This window comes from Monopterus albus, unplaced genomic scaffold (genome assembly GCF_001952655.1).
Source record: "Monopterus albus unplaced genomic scaffold, M_albus_1.0 scaffold271.1, whole genome shotgun sequence".
Classification (NCBI taxonomy): Eukaryota; Metazoa; Chordata; class Actinopteri; order Synbranchiformes; family Synbranchidae; genus Monopterus; species Monopterus albus.
In genome coordinates, this window is record NW_018128151.1 from 505718 (window position 1) to 518285 (window position 12568).

A 12568-nucleotide genomic window follows, 5' to 3' on the forward strand; every position below is an offset into this window, starting at 1 on the left:
CGCCCCACACACACACACACACACACCACCCCACCCACACACACACACACACACACACACACACCCTCACTGTTAACAACTCATTCAACCCATTGAGCTTCATGCAGAGAAAACTCACTCTGAGAGGGCCTTGCTTTTTCCAAAACTCGACAGAGTTCTGATTCAACTTTTGCAGGCTCCATACTGTTGCCGTAGAAATATGATATTTTACTCCATAGCTCAGGCTGCTGTTTTGCTGGATAATCATATGAAACAATGATGTTCCTGCCCTGGTCCCAGCAACTCTTCAGGGTGGGGAAGGGATGCTGTAATGCATTTAAATAGTTTTATTTTTGAAGTGCTATAAGCTCAAGTTATTTTCATCTTATTAGCTTGACATGTTAATCATGATGAAAATAATCAGTACTTTATGGATGATTCTGGTGCCAAACAAGGTCTTGATGAAGCTGGTAAGATGGCTGTGGAGCTGCTCTTCAATCTTTATATCAAATCCTTTGAAATGGGACAAAGCCAGGATGAGGATCTCTTTGGGGTGCCTCTTTGCCCACTCATTAATGCTCCTGAGGACACTCTGATCACAAGGGCAGAATTGTTAATCATTTTATTGGTCAGTAAAATGTTATCCTGTGGTCTCTTGTTTCCTGGGGCTCAAGACACAAAGGTTGATCTATTCCTTGAGGTACAGTAGCCTATAATGTTTTCACTGTTCTCGTGGTTATATATGACATTTTCATCTTTACCTCCACATCAGACTCTGTGTACAGCCCATGATAAAAGTAAAGCCTAGTGGGGTTGGTGTCGTTCGGCTTGCGAGCGATCCTCAGGTCAAAGTAGCGAACTCCTGCATCCAATTGTTTTGTGATGGTCTCTTCCTGCAACGCAAACCACTACAGTCAAACAAACACACCCATCTCCATTTCTTATATGCACAAATACATTCAGCAATAACCAGGGCCGGATTAAGGATGACAGAGGCCCCTGGGCTTGAGTAATTGCTTGGGCCCTACCTAAAGAAGGACATATATAGTTGCTCACTACAGAAATGCCACATCAAGAGAATTACAGAAAGAGCCACTTTAGCACAAAGATTTATGCCACTCCAGCAGCACACAAATGCAAATATGAATAAATAATTTCTGCTTCCTGATCTCATCTTGAGCATACAAACTTCATCCTCATAAATTACATTAAAGAGACCACCATAGGCCAATAAATAACAAAAATAATCTACTTAGTTAAATCCCCTTTACCATTTAACTCACTGATCAGGTTCTAATATTCCCATGTGGTTACCATTGTTAGGTTTGCCAAAAATTTCACCTGTACCTCAGAAAGCCAGCCCGCATTCAGCCAAAAATGTCCAGACTGCCACAGCACTTTTTAAAACTTCAGTACACCCAGGGCCCTGTCTTTGCCAGGGTCCTGGGCTAACAGTAACAGAACTAACGGTAGTTCACTACTAACTCAACTTACCTGAGTAGCTGCCCATTTCTGAACAATTTTACGTGCACAATAAATCTTGCTGAATCTTTTAAGATGATCAGGCTCTACTATAGAGGAGCTGATGTCCAAATCATAACTCATTGAGTCATGGCTTCCTAGGAATGACCAAAGACACATATAACAATGTTACAGTAAACAGCCTTCATATTATCACTGTCCAGTGAAAATGATTTCTGTCAAAATGTGGTGATATTGAAATTTTGCCATGCTAGTAGCTCTAGAGATGGTAATGCTGGTCTGTTAATTGTTAAGTTTATTGGTTGGTCCATCATCAATTGGTCTGTTAATTAAGTTTATTGGTTGGTCCATCATCAATCACTTTGATTCAGAATGAGAAATCTCAACAACAGAAAGATATCTATGGCAGTTCTTTGGTTCTTTGACTTTTCCAATGATGCCACCATAAGGTTGGCATTTTTTGCATTTAGTTAAATGCCTTCACAACTATTAGATGGACTGCCATGAAATTTGGTCTAGAAATCCAGGTGTACATTAGGATGAATCCTAATGGCCTTGGGAGTCAAGTATCTATTTGTCTAGCACCACCTTTGGGTCAAAATTGTAATTAATCCAATTCTTTGGCCTATGATCAGGTGAGGTTTTCTGTGATAATTAACATGAGCAACACTGATTTAAAAGTCTAATGTTTATGTTTAAAACCCTTAATGGCCTGGCCCCTTCTTACCTGACAGAACGTCTTACACCCAGCAAGCAAAACCGAGCACTATTGAGTCTACTGATCACCTTCCTGAGATCTAGCTGTAAGCGATCGGGTGATCACACCTTTTCTGTGCCCACCCCCAAATTGTGAAGCACTCAACCAACTGACCTTCGTTCTATCACAGATCTCGTACTTTTAAAGTCTAAACTGGGAACTTACTTTTTTACATGGGCTTTCACTTCCCAGTAGTGCTCTTACACTTTCTTTTTGACTTAACCTGCTTTTAATTCAGAATGTGTCTATATACTTGTTTTTTTATTTCATTTTATCTACTCCATTTGTTTTATATTTATTTTATTCTACTGTTTTATCTGACTGATGTAAAGCACTTTGGCCAACTTCCAGTTTTAATGGACTGTATTTTATATAGCACTTTTTTCTCACAGTGTGTTGCACTGGCACTGGCTTTACAGAGGATCATACACCATTCACACACCGATGACAACAGGCTGCCACGCAACGGCGCTAGTCAAGCCACCGGGAGCAATTCGGGGTTCAGTGTCTTGCTCAGGGACACTTAGGCATGCGGGGGAGACCAGGAGTCTGCCCTACCTCATGAGCCACAGCCACCCCAAGCACTATCTAAATAAAGGCTGACTGACTGAACATAACCAGCTTAACAACATGTTTTGGCTGCATGTGGATATGGTACATTAGCATGCTTACATCTGCATTTCTGACCTTCACAGAGCTTCTAGTCGTGTTCAGATAAATGGGAGGATTATATTTCTTTATGAACTGAGAAAATTCTTCTTTCCTACAAACTAAACAAAGCATTCAAACCTCCTTTGGTAAATATGGAAAAATTCATTGTTAAAAATCTGAGAACAAGGTTATCTGTGGCTTATCAAATGATGTCATGGAGGTACACGCTTTTCACATGACAGTAAAAAAATAAGCTAATTTTAATAAAAACTTATTAAAGTACTGTGTATTAGTTCAGAAGCACTGTAATCAGTTCTTTATTTCACCTTCATACCTGGTATGGTCAGATTGAAGAGAGGAATGTTGTGAAGTTCAGGTGGTAGTTGTGACATCCAATTGCAGTAGTTTATGACTTCTATCCCTTTGCCTTTTTCTGCAGACATTTCAAATTCTACACAAAACAACTCAAACTCAATTTGCAATCTCTTAGAAATACAACGGTTGTAGTTAATAATAAGTCATTTGTCATAAAAAAACACAGACATAAGGGTCAAAGGTTTAGAGGAATGCCACTCACTCTGCCACAGTAATCCCCAGCCTTCCTTGACTTTTTTATTACCACAAATTTGACAGCACAGAAGTATACAGAGGAACTGCTGTCTCTGTCAAACCTCTGCTGCTCATACACTGTGGTAAGAAAAAGTCTACTGTAGCCACACAGGTGATGAAATCTACAAATAGGCATTTTTGATCAAAATTATGTGGAGCCTTTGTCTGGGCCAGTCAGGTTGAAAAAGTGGCACAACAGACAGCCAACAGCCAACAGCCAACTAGCACATGCGCTCTGTGCATGCTTGAAAGAAATAACTCCCCATACCAGGTGGCAGTATTTGTATTTGCCATTCAGAAAGGATAAAAGAGCTAGAAAGCCAAAATGCAAGGGTACACAAATCAGCTCACGTTCAACACAGCTGCTATTTATAGCTGCTTCTAATTGAGAATATGTCTGATAAGAAGTTACAAATGACACTGCCCTTCTCTGCTCTGGGTCTTTTGGTTATGGAAGAAGAAAGAAGGTCGTGGAGGTAAAAAACAAGAAGTAACTGCACTAAAGGTGTGAAATCATGGATACTACAGCGACTGGATGAAGGGGGTTTCCTGAACTGCTCTCTTCTTGTCCAGTGATTTGCTAAGCTGAACAGCCAATCAGAGTGGTCTATCTTTCCGACAAGACCCAAAGGCCCAACGCCAATTCAACATGCCGAATTGTCAGAAAAGCCACGAACAGGGTTGAAATAGTGCCAACGATGCGGGATATACTGGGAGGACAAGCCCCAGCAGGCATTCACTTATGACCCCACTGTGGCCTAGGACCAACTGTTGGCTTGGTGTGTCACGGCCCTAACACCTGGCTCACTCTAAAGACCCCCTTGTGGGAGGAAGACTGCTGCAATGTATTTATGAAAGGACAGGTACCCTGGACAAGAGTGAACGAAGCTGGTTACAAACATCAGCTGGCTGTGAACACTAGAGTAAAACTGGTAACAGGGTCGTTTAGGTGTCAAACTCATCAACCAGGAGCCCATACACCCTTTCATGCATACGTAGCCGGTAACTAAAGCTACATTTCCACCAGAGAGACTTACCCCGGAGAGCAGGAACCTTTTTTTGGAATGTAGTTCCTCTACCTGCATTTCTAGGATCCAGGGTGTAAAGTTAGTGGTGTAGTTTTTCCCCCTGAAAAAAGTACTTGTTTGGGGGTAGTACTTTCTGACGGCCCAAAAAATATCAGTGCTGAATGTCACTGATTGGTTAAATACAGGGCTCTACAGTGTGAGTATTTTACTCATTAATGCAAGTAAAAGTCAAAGAGTGTGATGGTGTGAATAATATTTTGGGCACACTCCCAGTTCTTTGGGTTTTCAGTTTGTAAGGAGCATTTTATAAGTAGGCCTATGCAAAGAGACCAGTGACTGAGATTAGAGGATTTGGAAAAGTTGTTTTGGTGTTGGTGGAGAGGCTTTTCCTGGTGTTCGATGTGAGGGCAGAGCTCAGCTCCTCCACAGACAAAGCGCAGCAGCCAGAGGACAAGGAAAAAAGTATGACTTCAGCTGAAGTGAAACTACTCAGTTAACAATCCTTATGCTCGTTACTGTACAAAAAAAACCTTGGCAAGTAAGAAAAAATACACCTGTTAAACAAGCATAAACTTGGAGTGAGGCAATCATTTTAATTTTTCCTGCAGTCTGTCCACTGTAAGAATCATAATTTATAAATTTTAGATTTAAACAATGAATATTCAAATTTATGTAAATATATAGAAATATGTATCTACAAATATGTAGAAAAGTCAATACGATTAAATTAGTGTCCATCCAGCCTATTCACCCCACAGCAACACTGTTCATTGTTCTGCAACAATGAATATTCAAATTTATGTAAATATATAGAAATATGTATCTACAAATATGTAGAAAAGTCAATACGATTAAATTAGTGCCCATCCAGCCTATTCACCCCACAGCAGTTATCCTCATGTTTCTGTTTTAGACAGAATGGTCATCCCTGAGTCACTATTAACTGAAAAGCCCTAGTTTAAAGGAACACTACTCACTTGGAAATGCTGTGGAAATCCTCAGCCTTTCTTGACTTTTATATTATCGCAGACTTGACAGCATGGAAATGTACAAAGGACCTTCAGAAATCTTTTGCTGCTTGTAAGGTACCTTAACAGCACGGTAGTAAGAAAAATCAGCTGTAGTCAAACAGGTTTTAATACTATGAGGAAGTCTAAAAATAGAATTGGTTTCACAGGAATGTTTATGTGAAAACTTCCTCATTCCATTAACAACCAACTTCAGCTTGAATTATCAGTCAATCAGTCACCAAGAACAGAGCTAGCTAACTAGTCATTATAGGCAGAGTCAGATATACAGTACATCCATTAGCTTACCAACAGCCTTTTACTTCTGGTGGTGTGGTTGTATTTTGGCTTCAAACATTATAAAGGTGGTGTCAAGACTGGTCAAGTTTGCCTTTCTGAACAAAATGTGCCATAAGTGTCATAAATGTTTGTTTGTCACAGAGCTTATTTCTGCAAAAATTCAAAAGCCTGTGGAAAAATCCCATTGGCTTTTTAGTCGAGGGAACCAGGGTGATGTTAACTTCTGGGTTGGCCTACAAAAAGATTTCATCCCTGTGGCACTCCATTTAAGACCAGGATGGTCTAACTCAACCATCCCAGTGGTCCTCTATGATGTGGCTGGACTGTTAGAACATCTCAAATGACAAAGAGTCACCACTTAGCAAAAACCGTTTAACATCTGGTTGACTCTAAAGACCCCCTTCTGGGAGGAAGACTGGTATGTACTGTATCTGTGAAATGACAGGGAACCTGGACAAGACTGAATAAACATCAGCTGGCTGTGAACACTAGAGTAAAACTGGTAACAGGGTTGATTATGTAGGTGTCAGACTCATCAACCAGGAGCCCATGATTAAAAATGTGCACATCCTTTGTACATCTTTGTGTAGTGCCATTATACACAGAGGTGTAGTGCTATCATAAGTATGTGACAGGTGTGCTTAAACGAAGCACACCTGTGACACACGTGCATGTGTGGTTGCACATGGTCAAGTTGTGGCTTGTTTTGAGGGCGCATCCTTTATGTGTGTCTTTGTATCATTATACCGTATAATTATAGCCATCCTGTTTGTCAGCTGTAAATATCCTGCTAAGCTCTGAATATAATGTTGTGTTTAAAAAGCAGAAAGAAACAGTTCTATCCATGTCTCTCTACTGTCACTTGTGCAGGCTTGCTAATGTTACCACCAGCAATGTCTGAGAGGCACAAACAGATTGGACCCCCAGTCAGTCAGACTTCCACTTTTCAACATAGCAGCTGCTACCATAAATTGATAACCATAGTTCAGGTATGAAGCATACCTGAGAGTCTTGCCTATTTCATCACCATTAGCACAGATACAGAAAACACAATCCCTGGGTTTAAACAGCATAGGGGGCTATGTTGGTGAGGGCATGTTGTTTAAGTTATTATGAGACAGTCCAGGAATGGCTTGAAATATTCGCAGCACTAAGCTGTGGCTGCAGTAAATTGTAAAAATACAGCAATCACATTACTTAGTGCACTACTACCACTAGAACTGGCCCTGCCATGGCCCTCCCTAAACAAATATGTGACACTGACTAGCTTCACATTTACTTGTGAGCACAATTTTGTTACCAAAAAGAGCCGCCTTTTGGATAAGAGAGACGGTTCATGTGTCATATAACCAAGAGATTCAGCTCTGAGGAGCAGTAGTAAAAGACAGGTCCATTGGTCTTTATACTTGTATCGCTCTTTTCTACACATTGCAGCACACTCAGAGGGCTTTCACACTACTTGAACATTCACCCGTTTGCACTCCCAAGCACTCACATTCACGTACCAGTGACATCACCAGGAGTTCAGTGTCTTGCTCAAGGACACTTCGACATGTGGACTGGACAAGCCGAGAAATGAACCGCTAATCTTCCGGTTAGGAAACAAACCACTCTACCTCCTGACCCACAGCCGCGTTGACACAATGCTCCTCATCGGGTCCATTTAGACCAGTGTTCAAACTGTTTACCTGGTCTAAAAGGTGCAAGTTCACAGCTACTTCTATTAACCCCCTACCCCCCGACTGCGTACACAGGTCACATATACAGGTTGTATTGCATGTGTTTTGTAGTGTCTGTGCATCAAAGGTTGGGTTCTGTTTCATTGGCACCTTAAATGGAATGTTACTGTAGCTTACTGACAATGATTGTTAGCCTATTTGTTTTACAATTTAATTAAAACAGTCAAATTGATGTAAGTCTTTTTATTTAATTTCAGGAAATTGAATCATTTGACAATTTAATCATAGGACAAAGAAAAGAGTTGAGTCTCAGGTATTACACATCACTACAAGAACACAGAAAAACTGAAAACTATACAAGCTGGAAAATCATACTACTGGAGTTTTTATATGATTGTTGTGAGGCTCTCACACAGAGTGACTTCAGGTTGCTTATCTAGCCTTGGCCAGACCCACCATATTCTGGGCTCTGTTGAAAATGGAATAGTACTGTCTGATGAAGACATCACCCAGGATCCACAGACTGTCACCTCCGTTTCCGAAGCCAGTACGGCAGGAACGTTTCCAAAGCCAGTACGGCAGCCGTAGTACTGAGACTGTGGGAAGGATTGAGGCGAAGACTTTGAGTCAGAGGTCAAGTACGGAGGGTTAAGAAAAGTCTGGCAGGGAAACACACACTTACCTGACTAACGTAGGCAGAGGCTGGGAGGGTGAATTGCTGTCCATGAATATGGAAAACCAAATTGGGCATTTGGCCAATGTTGTTACAGTTGACAACATACTAAAATCAGAGGGAGAGAGAGAGAAGACAGTGATGAGGAAAGAGATAAAAGAGTATCAAACTTTGGTACTACTCTTCAATTTTCAATTAAGTTATCTGGTATTTTCTTAACCATGATGCTACAGAAATTTCATTCAGTCAACCAACAATTGTTTTTTGCCACTTACGTCTCCGTTCTGGGAACTAGCTCCCAGCCGGCTGTTGATGTTGCTGATGCTGCTCTGAGGTCCAACAATTAGAGAAGTGCCAGTGTCCACAATAGCCTGGCAACCTCCATTGCAAGCCACAACCTGACCATTGACAGTGACACTGAAAGGGAGAGAGAATAATGACAGATATCACTCGCCCTTGCCAACAATGCCACTTTGGTTTGGATACACTTTAGAGAAACTGCGATGCTGCCATCAGTGGCTTTACCTGTCCACTGTGATCTGCCAGTACAGCTCATTGGAAAGGGGAATCCAGGTAATAGGACCATAGTAGTGGTTGGGGTTGATGCCACCAAAGGTCACCACACTGCCTTGCTGAGAGTTACTATGGAGGAAAGCAGGAACAGAGTTAAACTTGCCTAAAAACTGGCAATTGTTCAGTATTAGTAAAAGTTTGTATAATAAAATGCTGGACAGTGCGTTGATGATCTTTAGATAGGACACTGCAAAGCTATTATACGGCTATACGTACGTGCTCAGGTACACAGTTAGAATTGGATTTCAGGAGTTGAGAAGAGGTCCTGGTTAATCAGGCCTTCTTTCATCATGTTGTCAAAGACGGGTGTAGCCCCAGAGGCAGACAGCCGTGGGTAGGCCAGGCCCAGGATACCATCAGCACGCATGTACTGCATGAAGGCAGCCTCAGTTGTGCTACAGCCAAAGATCTGGTTTGTCACAGGGAGCCCACCCACCTGACGGCCAAGCACAAAGACAGTGCATTTAATGCAGGTACTTTATATAACCTCAGACTAGAGTGGGATCTTCATATGTACAGTCTCTTCATTTGATTATGATTACATCATTGATGTAACACATGAATATGATCTTGCAGGCAAACAGACTGTTGACAATTCTTCAAAACACAAAGTAATAATCAGTGTTTAAGAACAATAAATACTATAAATATGAATTTCCCAGTTCAAAGCGATGCTGTTTTCCTTTATGTCTCACCGTCACAGTGTCATAAGCAAGAAAGCCAGTCATGCTGCCAGTGCCGTAGCGGATATCGAGAGGACTACCATTGTATTTGTAGGTGCTGCTCTTGCCAGGGTTATACCTGTCATGGTTCACTAGAAAGATGCAGATGTCAAAAAGTTATCGTTTGCTGATATAGTGTAGGCTTAGTATGAGATTTAAACAAGTAAACCATCAAGTGTACAAATCTAACTCAGTAAAGTCTTAAAATCATTTCAAAACCTAAGAAATAACCAGTTACACTGCTGGAAATACCACCAAATGAAAGAAATAAGATGGTAAAGCATTTTAAAAATGGCTACTAAACCCAACTCCAGCCTAACACCTGTCAAATGCTGTCAAAGTTTATGTGCATGTATAGTTTTACATACTGCACGCTGTGCTGCTGCAGTAGATGGAGGGCACCCACAGGTTGGAAGAGCCAGTGTCAAAAATGACCCTGAACGACTGAGGAGGAGTTCCAATAGAGATGACTCCATAGTAAGACAGCTGGAGATGGAAAGAGGTGCTATGGTTATTCCTGACCCAAATAAGCCATCATCCATCAAAGTTCTGTTCATCCATCTGGGCAAGCTTTAGTAGTTGTAACTCACATCAGCATCGTTGGTCATGGGTTCATTGGCCACGACAAAGCGCTGGTCAAACTTAGCCATGGGGTTGTATGGGTACTTGTGCCTGTACTCCTCCCATAGCCCCTGCTCCTCCAGGAGTTCTCTGGCACTCTTCCCCTTCTCCAGAGGGACCCTGTGATTCACCAAAGTGAGAAATTTAACAGTAACACATTAGAATACAGTTCATAATTTACAGCATAAGCAAACTGGATTTACAGTATAGCTTTTTGTAATAATAGTGTATTTGTACAGTACGCACCAATACCTACTTGTAGGTACAAGGCAACAATACAGAATGTAATGTTTTGGGAATAAGGAGGTAACAAGCAGGAAACTTGAAACTTATTTATATTTTAAGTATTTTCAAACTAAGGGGTACTTATTCTAATATTACATGGTATGTATGACCTCTACATATATGCTTGGCAGCAATCTTATTGTATCTTATACTGTAGGTTTTTTTTTTTTCCTACAGGGAACTTATTTTATTATTACAGGATGCAGTACTGATATTACTGAGCAATAAACCTGGAAATCTGGGGGAATGACATGGTACCATATTTGTTTACCTGATGGTCTCAGCTGCGAATCACTTCATGAACAAATGTTGATGCCCCCCATCCCACCCTATTTTTCCGCAATTTAGCTTTAATGGCTTATAAACAGAACAGTATGACTGATGTTGCTGTGCAGTTGATTTAAAACACTTAACCTCTGTAACTATTGAGCAAATATACCCACTTGTTCTCTGTAACTACAGGAAACATACAACAAATCGTGTTTTAAAGTGGTGCTTGTCACCCTCTTCCATGTAGTTGTAGGCTAAGTAGCCTCCAGGATATCCAGTGGTCCTGGGGGAAGGGGGATGCAGTTGAGACCAATGCAAAAACTCATTTTTATGCCACTTCCCCAGATTTCAAGTTTTGTTGCTCAGTGAATTCAGTACTGTATCCTGTAAAAACAGATTAAGTAGCCCATAGTTTAAAAAGTACATACAGTTGTTAAGTAGATCCCAAAAGTAAGATTGTAGCCAAGCACATAGGTCATACATACCACATAACATTGGAATAGGTACCGCGTAGTTAGAAAACAGTTTAAATAATTTTCAAGTTTCCACTTGTTACCCCCTTATTCTCCAAACTTTACACCTTGTTTCCTTGTGTCTACAAGTATGTATTGCTACATTACTGTACAGATACATGATTATTACAAAAAGCTACGCTGTAAATCCAGTTTATTTATGCGGTAAATTGTGGGCTGTATTCTAAAGTGTTACCAAATCACCTTTATTTGGCCACGTATGTTACACACAAGGAATTTGTTTCCAGTACAGAACCGAGGCAGCCATCTGTGGTGCCAGCTCAATCAATGGCTCTAAGCACTGGGGGCAACTTGAGAGTTCAGTGTCTTGCCCAAGGACACTTTGACACGTGGACTGCAGGCATCGAAACCTCCAATCTGCAGTTGGGAGACGACTGCTCTACCCACTGACCCAAAGTCGCCCGAAATTTAAAGTCTGTTCATTCAGTTACATGTGTATACTTTTTATTGACCTGCTAAAAGGTCTTTGCCCATGTGTCATCACTCTTACACATCTCACTAATGCTATATTAAGAAACATGACTGAGATATTCTCCTGACCCTGCTTCTTTCATTCAGATTTCCTCTTGAGCACAAAACAAAGAGATATGACACTTGTTCATTTAAGTGTCAGGTATCTCTACAGTTATAGTAGGAAAAATCCAAACTAGAACAAGTACAAGGGCCTGTTAGAGTGATCTGGCTGACTTACTGGATGAGGCACTCAGACAGTGCCACCATGGCACACACAACAAAGGCCCACTTCATTGTCACGGCTCAGCTATCAACTGTAAAAGGGAATGGATTTGAATTGAGCAGAACAGCACATCATGACAGAAAGTTCAATAATATTGCACAAAATATTACAATGTTAATGTAGTAGATCTGCAGTATACTCACCAGTAGACTCCAAAACCTGAGTGCCTACAGACATGCATGCATCCTCTTTTATACGGGTGGGCTGGTATTTTACCACTGCCCACTGATAAGGCAATGCACACACATAGGTTCCCCTGCAAACGATAAGTAAAGATAAGTTACAAAAAAACTAGCTGTTGACCTTAGGACAATGTCATTTATAGAAAGGAACACAAACCTTTGGAAAATTTTGCATATCTGCAGCAGAGTTTACTTGTGTCCCTGTTTCTCACTTCAAAGTCAAAGTGATGTTCAGGATAAACCCATGACATTAGTACATTTGAAACTGTTCACTTTTTCCCTGTTTGCTTTGATGTTCTGAAAGTTATTTTTATTTAATACTTTTTATATCTTCATTTTATTTTTAAGTTCTTGCTTTTGTATATTCATATTGAATGCTTTACCACGGTACTATTACTTTATGGTACTTGTGCTGTCACCCATAATAAGGGATTGAGTTTTTTCTATGGTGTCTTATTTGGGTTTCCGTAGTTGGCTTGTA

The 12568-nt window shown here is 40.7% G+C and overlaps 2 protein-coding genes across 2 annotated transcripts in view; both read right to left on the reverse strand.

Moving 5' to 3' along the window:
* The window catches only part of LOC109972852 (PI-PLC X domain-containing protein 1-like), a 5977-nt gene extending 478 nt beyond the window's left edge, over positions 1-5499 (reverse strand). Inside the window, exons 1-6 of the mRNA XM_020622040.1 lie at positions 5484-5499; positions 3204-3320; positions 1474-1598; positions 741-872; positions 407-571; positions 119-305 (exon numbers count right to left, since the gene is read on the reverse strand). Coding sequence (XP_020477696.1) covers positions 119-305; positions 407-571; positions 741-872; positions 1474-1598; positions 3204-3312 — 718 coding nt within the window. The 5' untranslated portion in view covers positions 3313-3320; positions 5484-5499. The remainder of the gene's footprint in view (positions 1-118; positions 306-406; positions 572-740; positions 873-1473; positions 1599-3203; positions 3321-5483) is intronic.
* A 2316-nt stretch (positions 5500-7815) lies between these two features.
* Positions 7816-12353, reverse strand: LOC109972847 (pepsin A-like). Its single transcript, XM_020622034.1, is given in 11 exon segments — positions 7816-8047; positions 8050-8088; positions 8175-8273; positions 8441-8582; positions 8691-8823; positions 8994-9174; positions 9434-9552; positions 9829-9946; positions 10051-10201; positions 11861-11936; positions 12049-12353. Coding segments are annotated over 10 exon segments (1161 nt in total). The 5' UTR covers positions 11917-11936; positions 12049-12353; the 3' UTR covers positions 7816-7924.
* Positions 12354-12568: the final 215 nt, after the last annotated feature.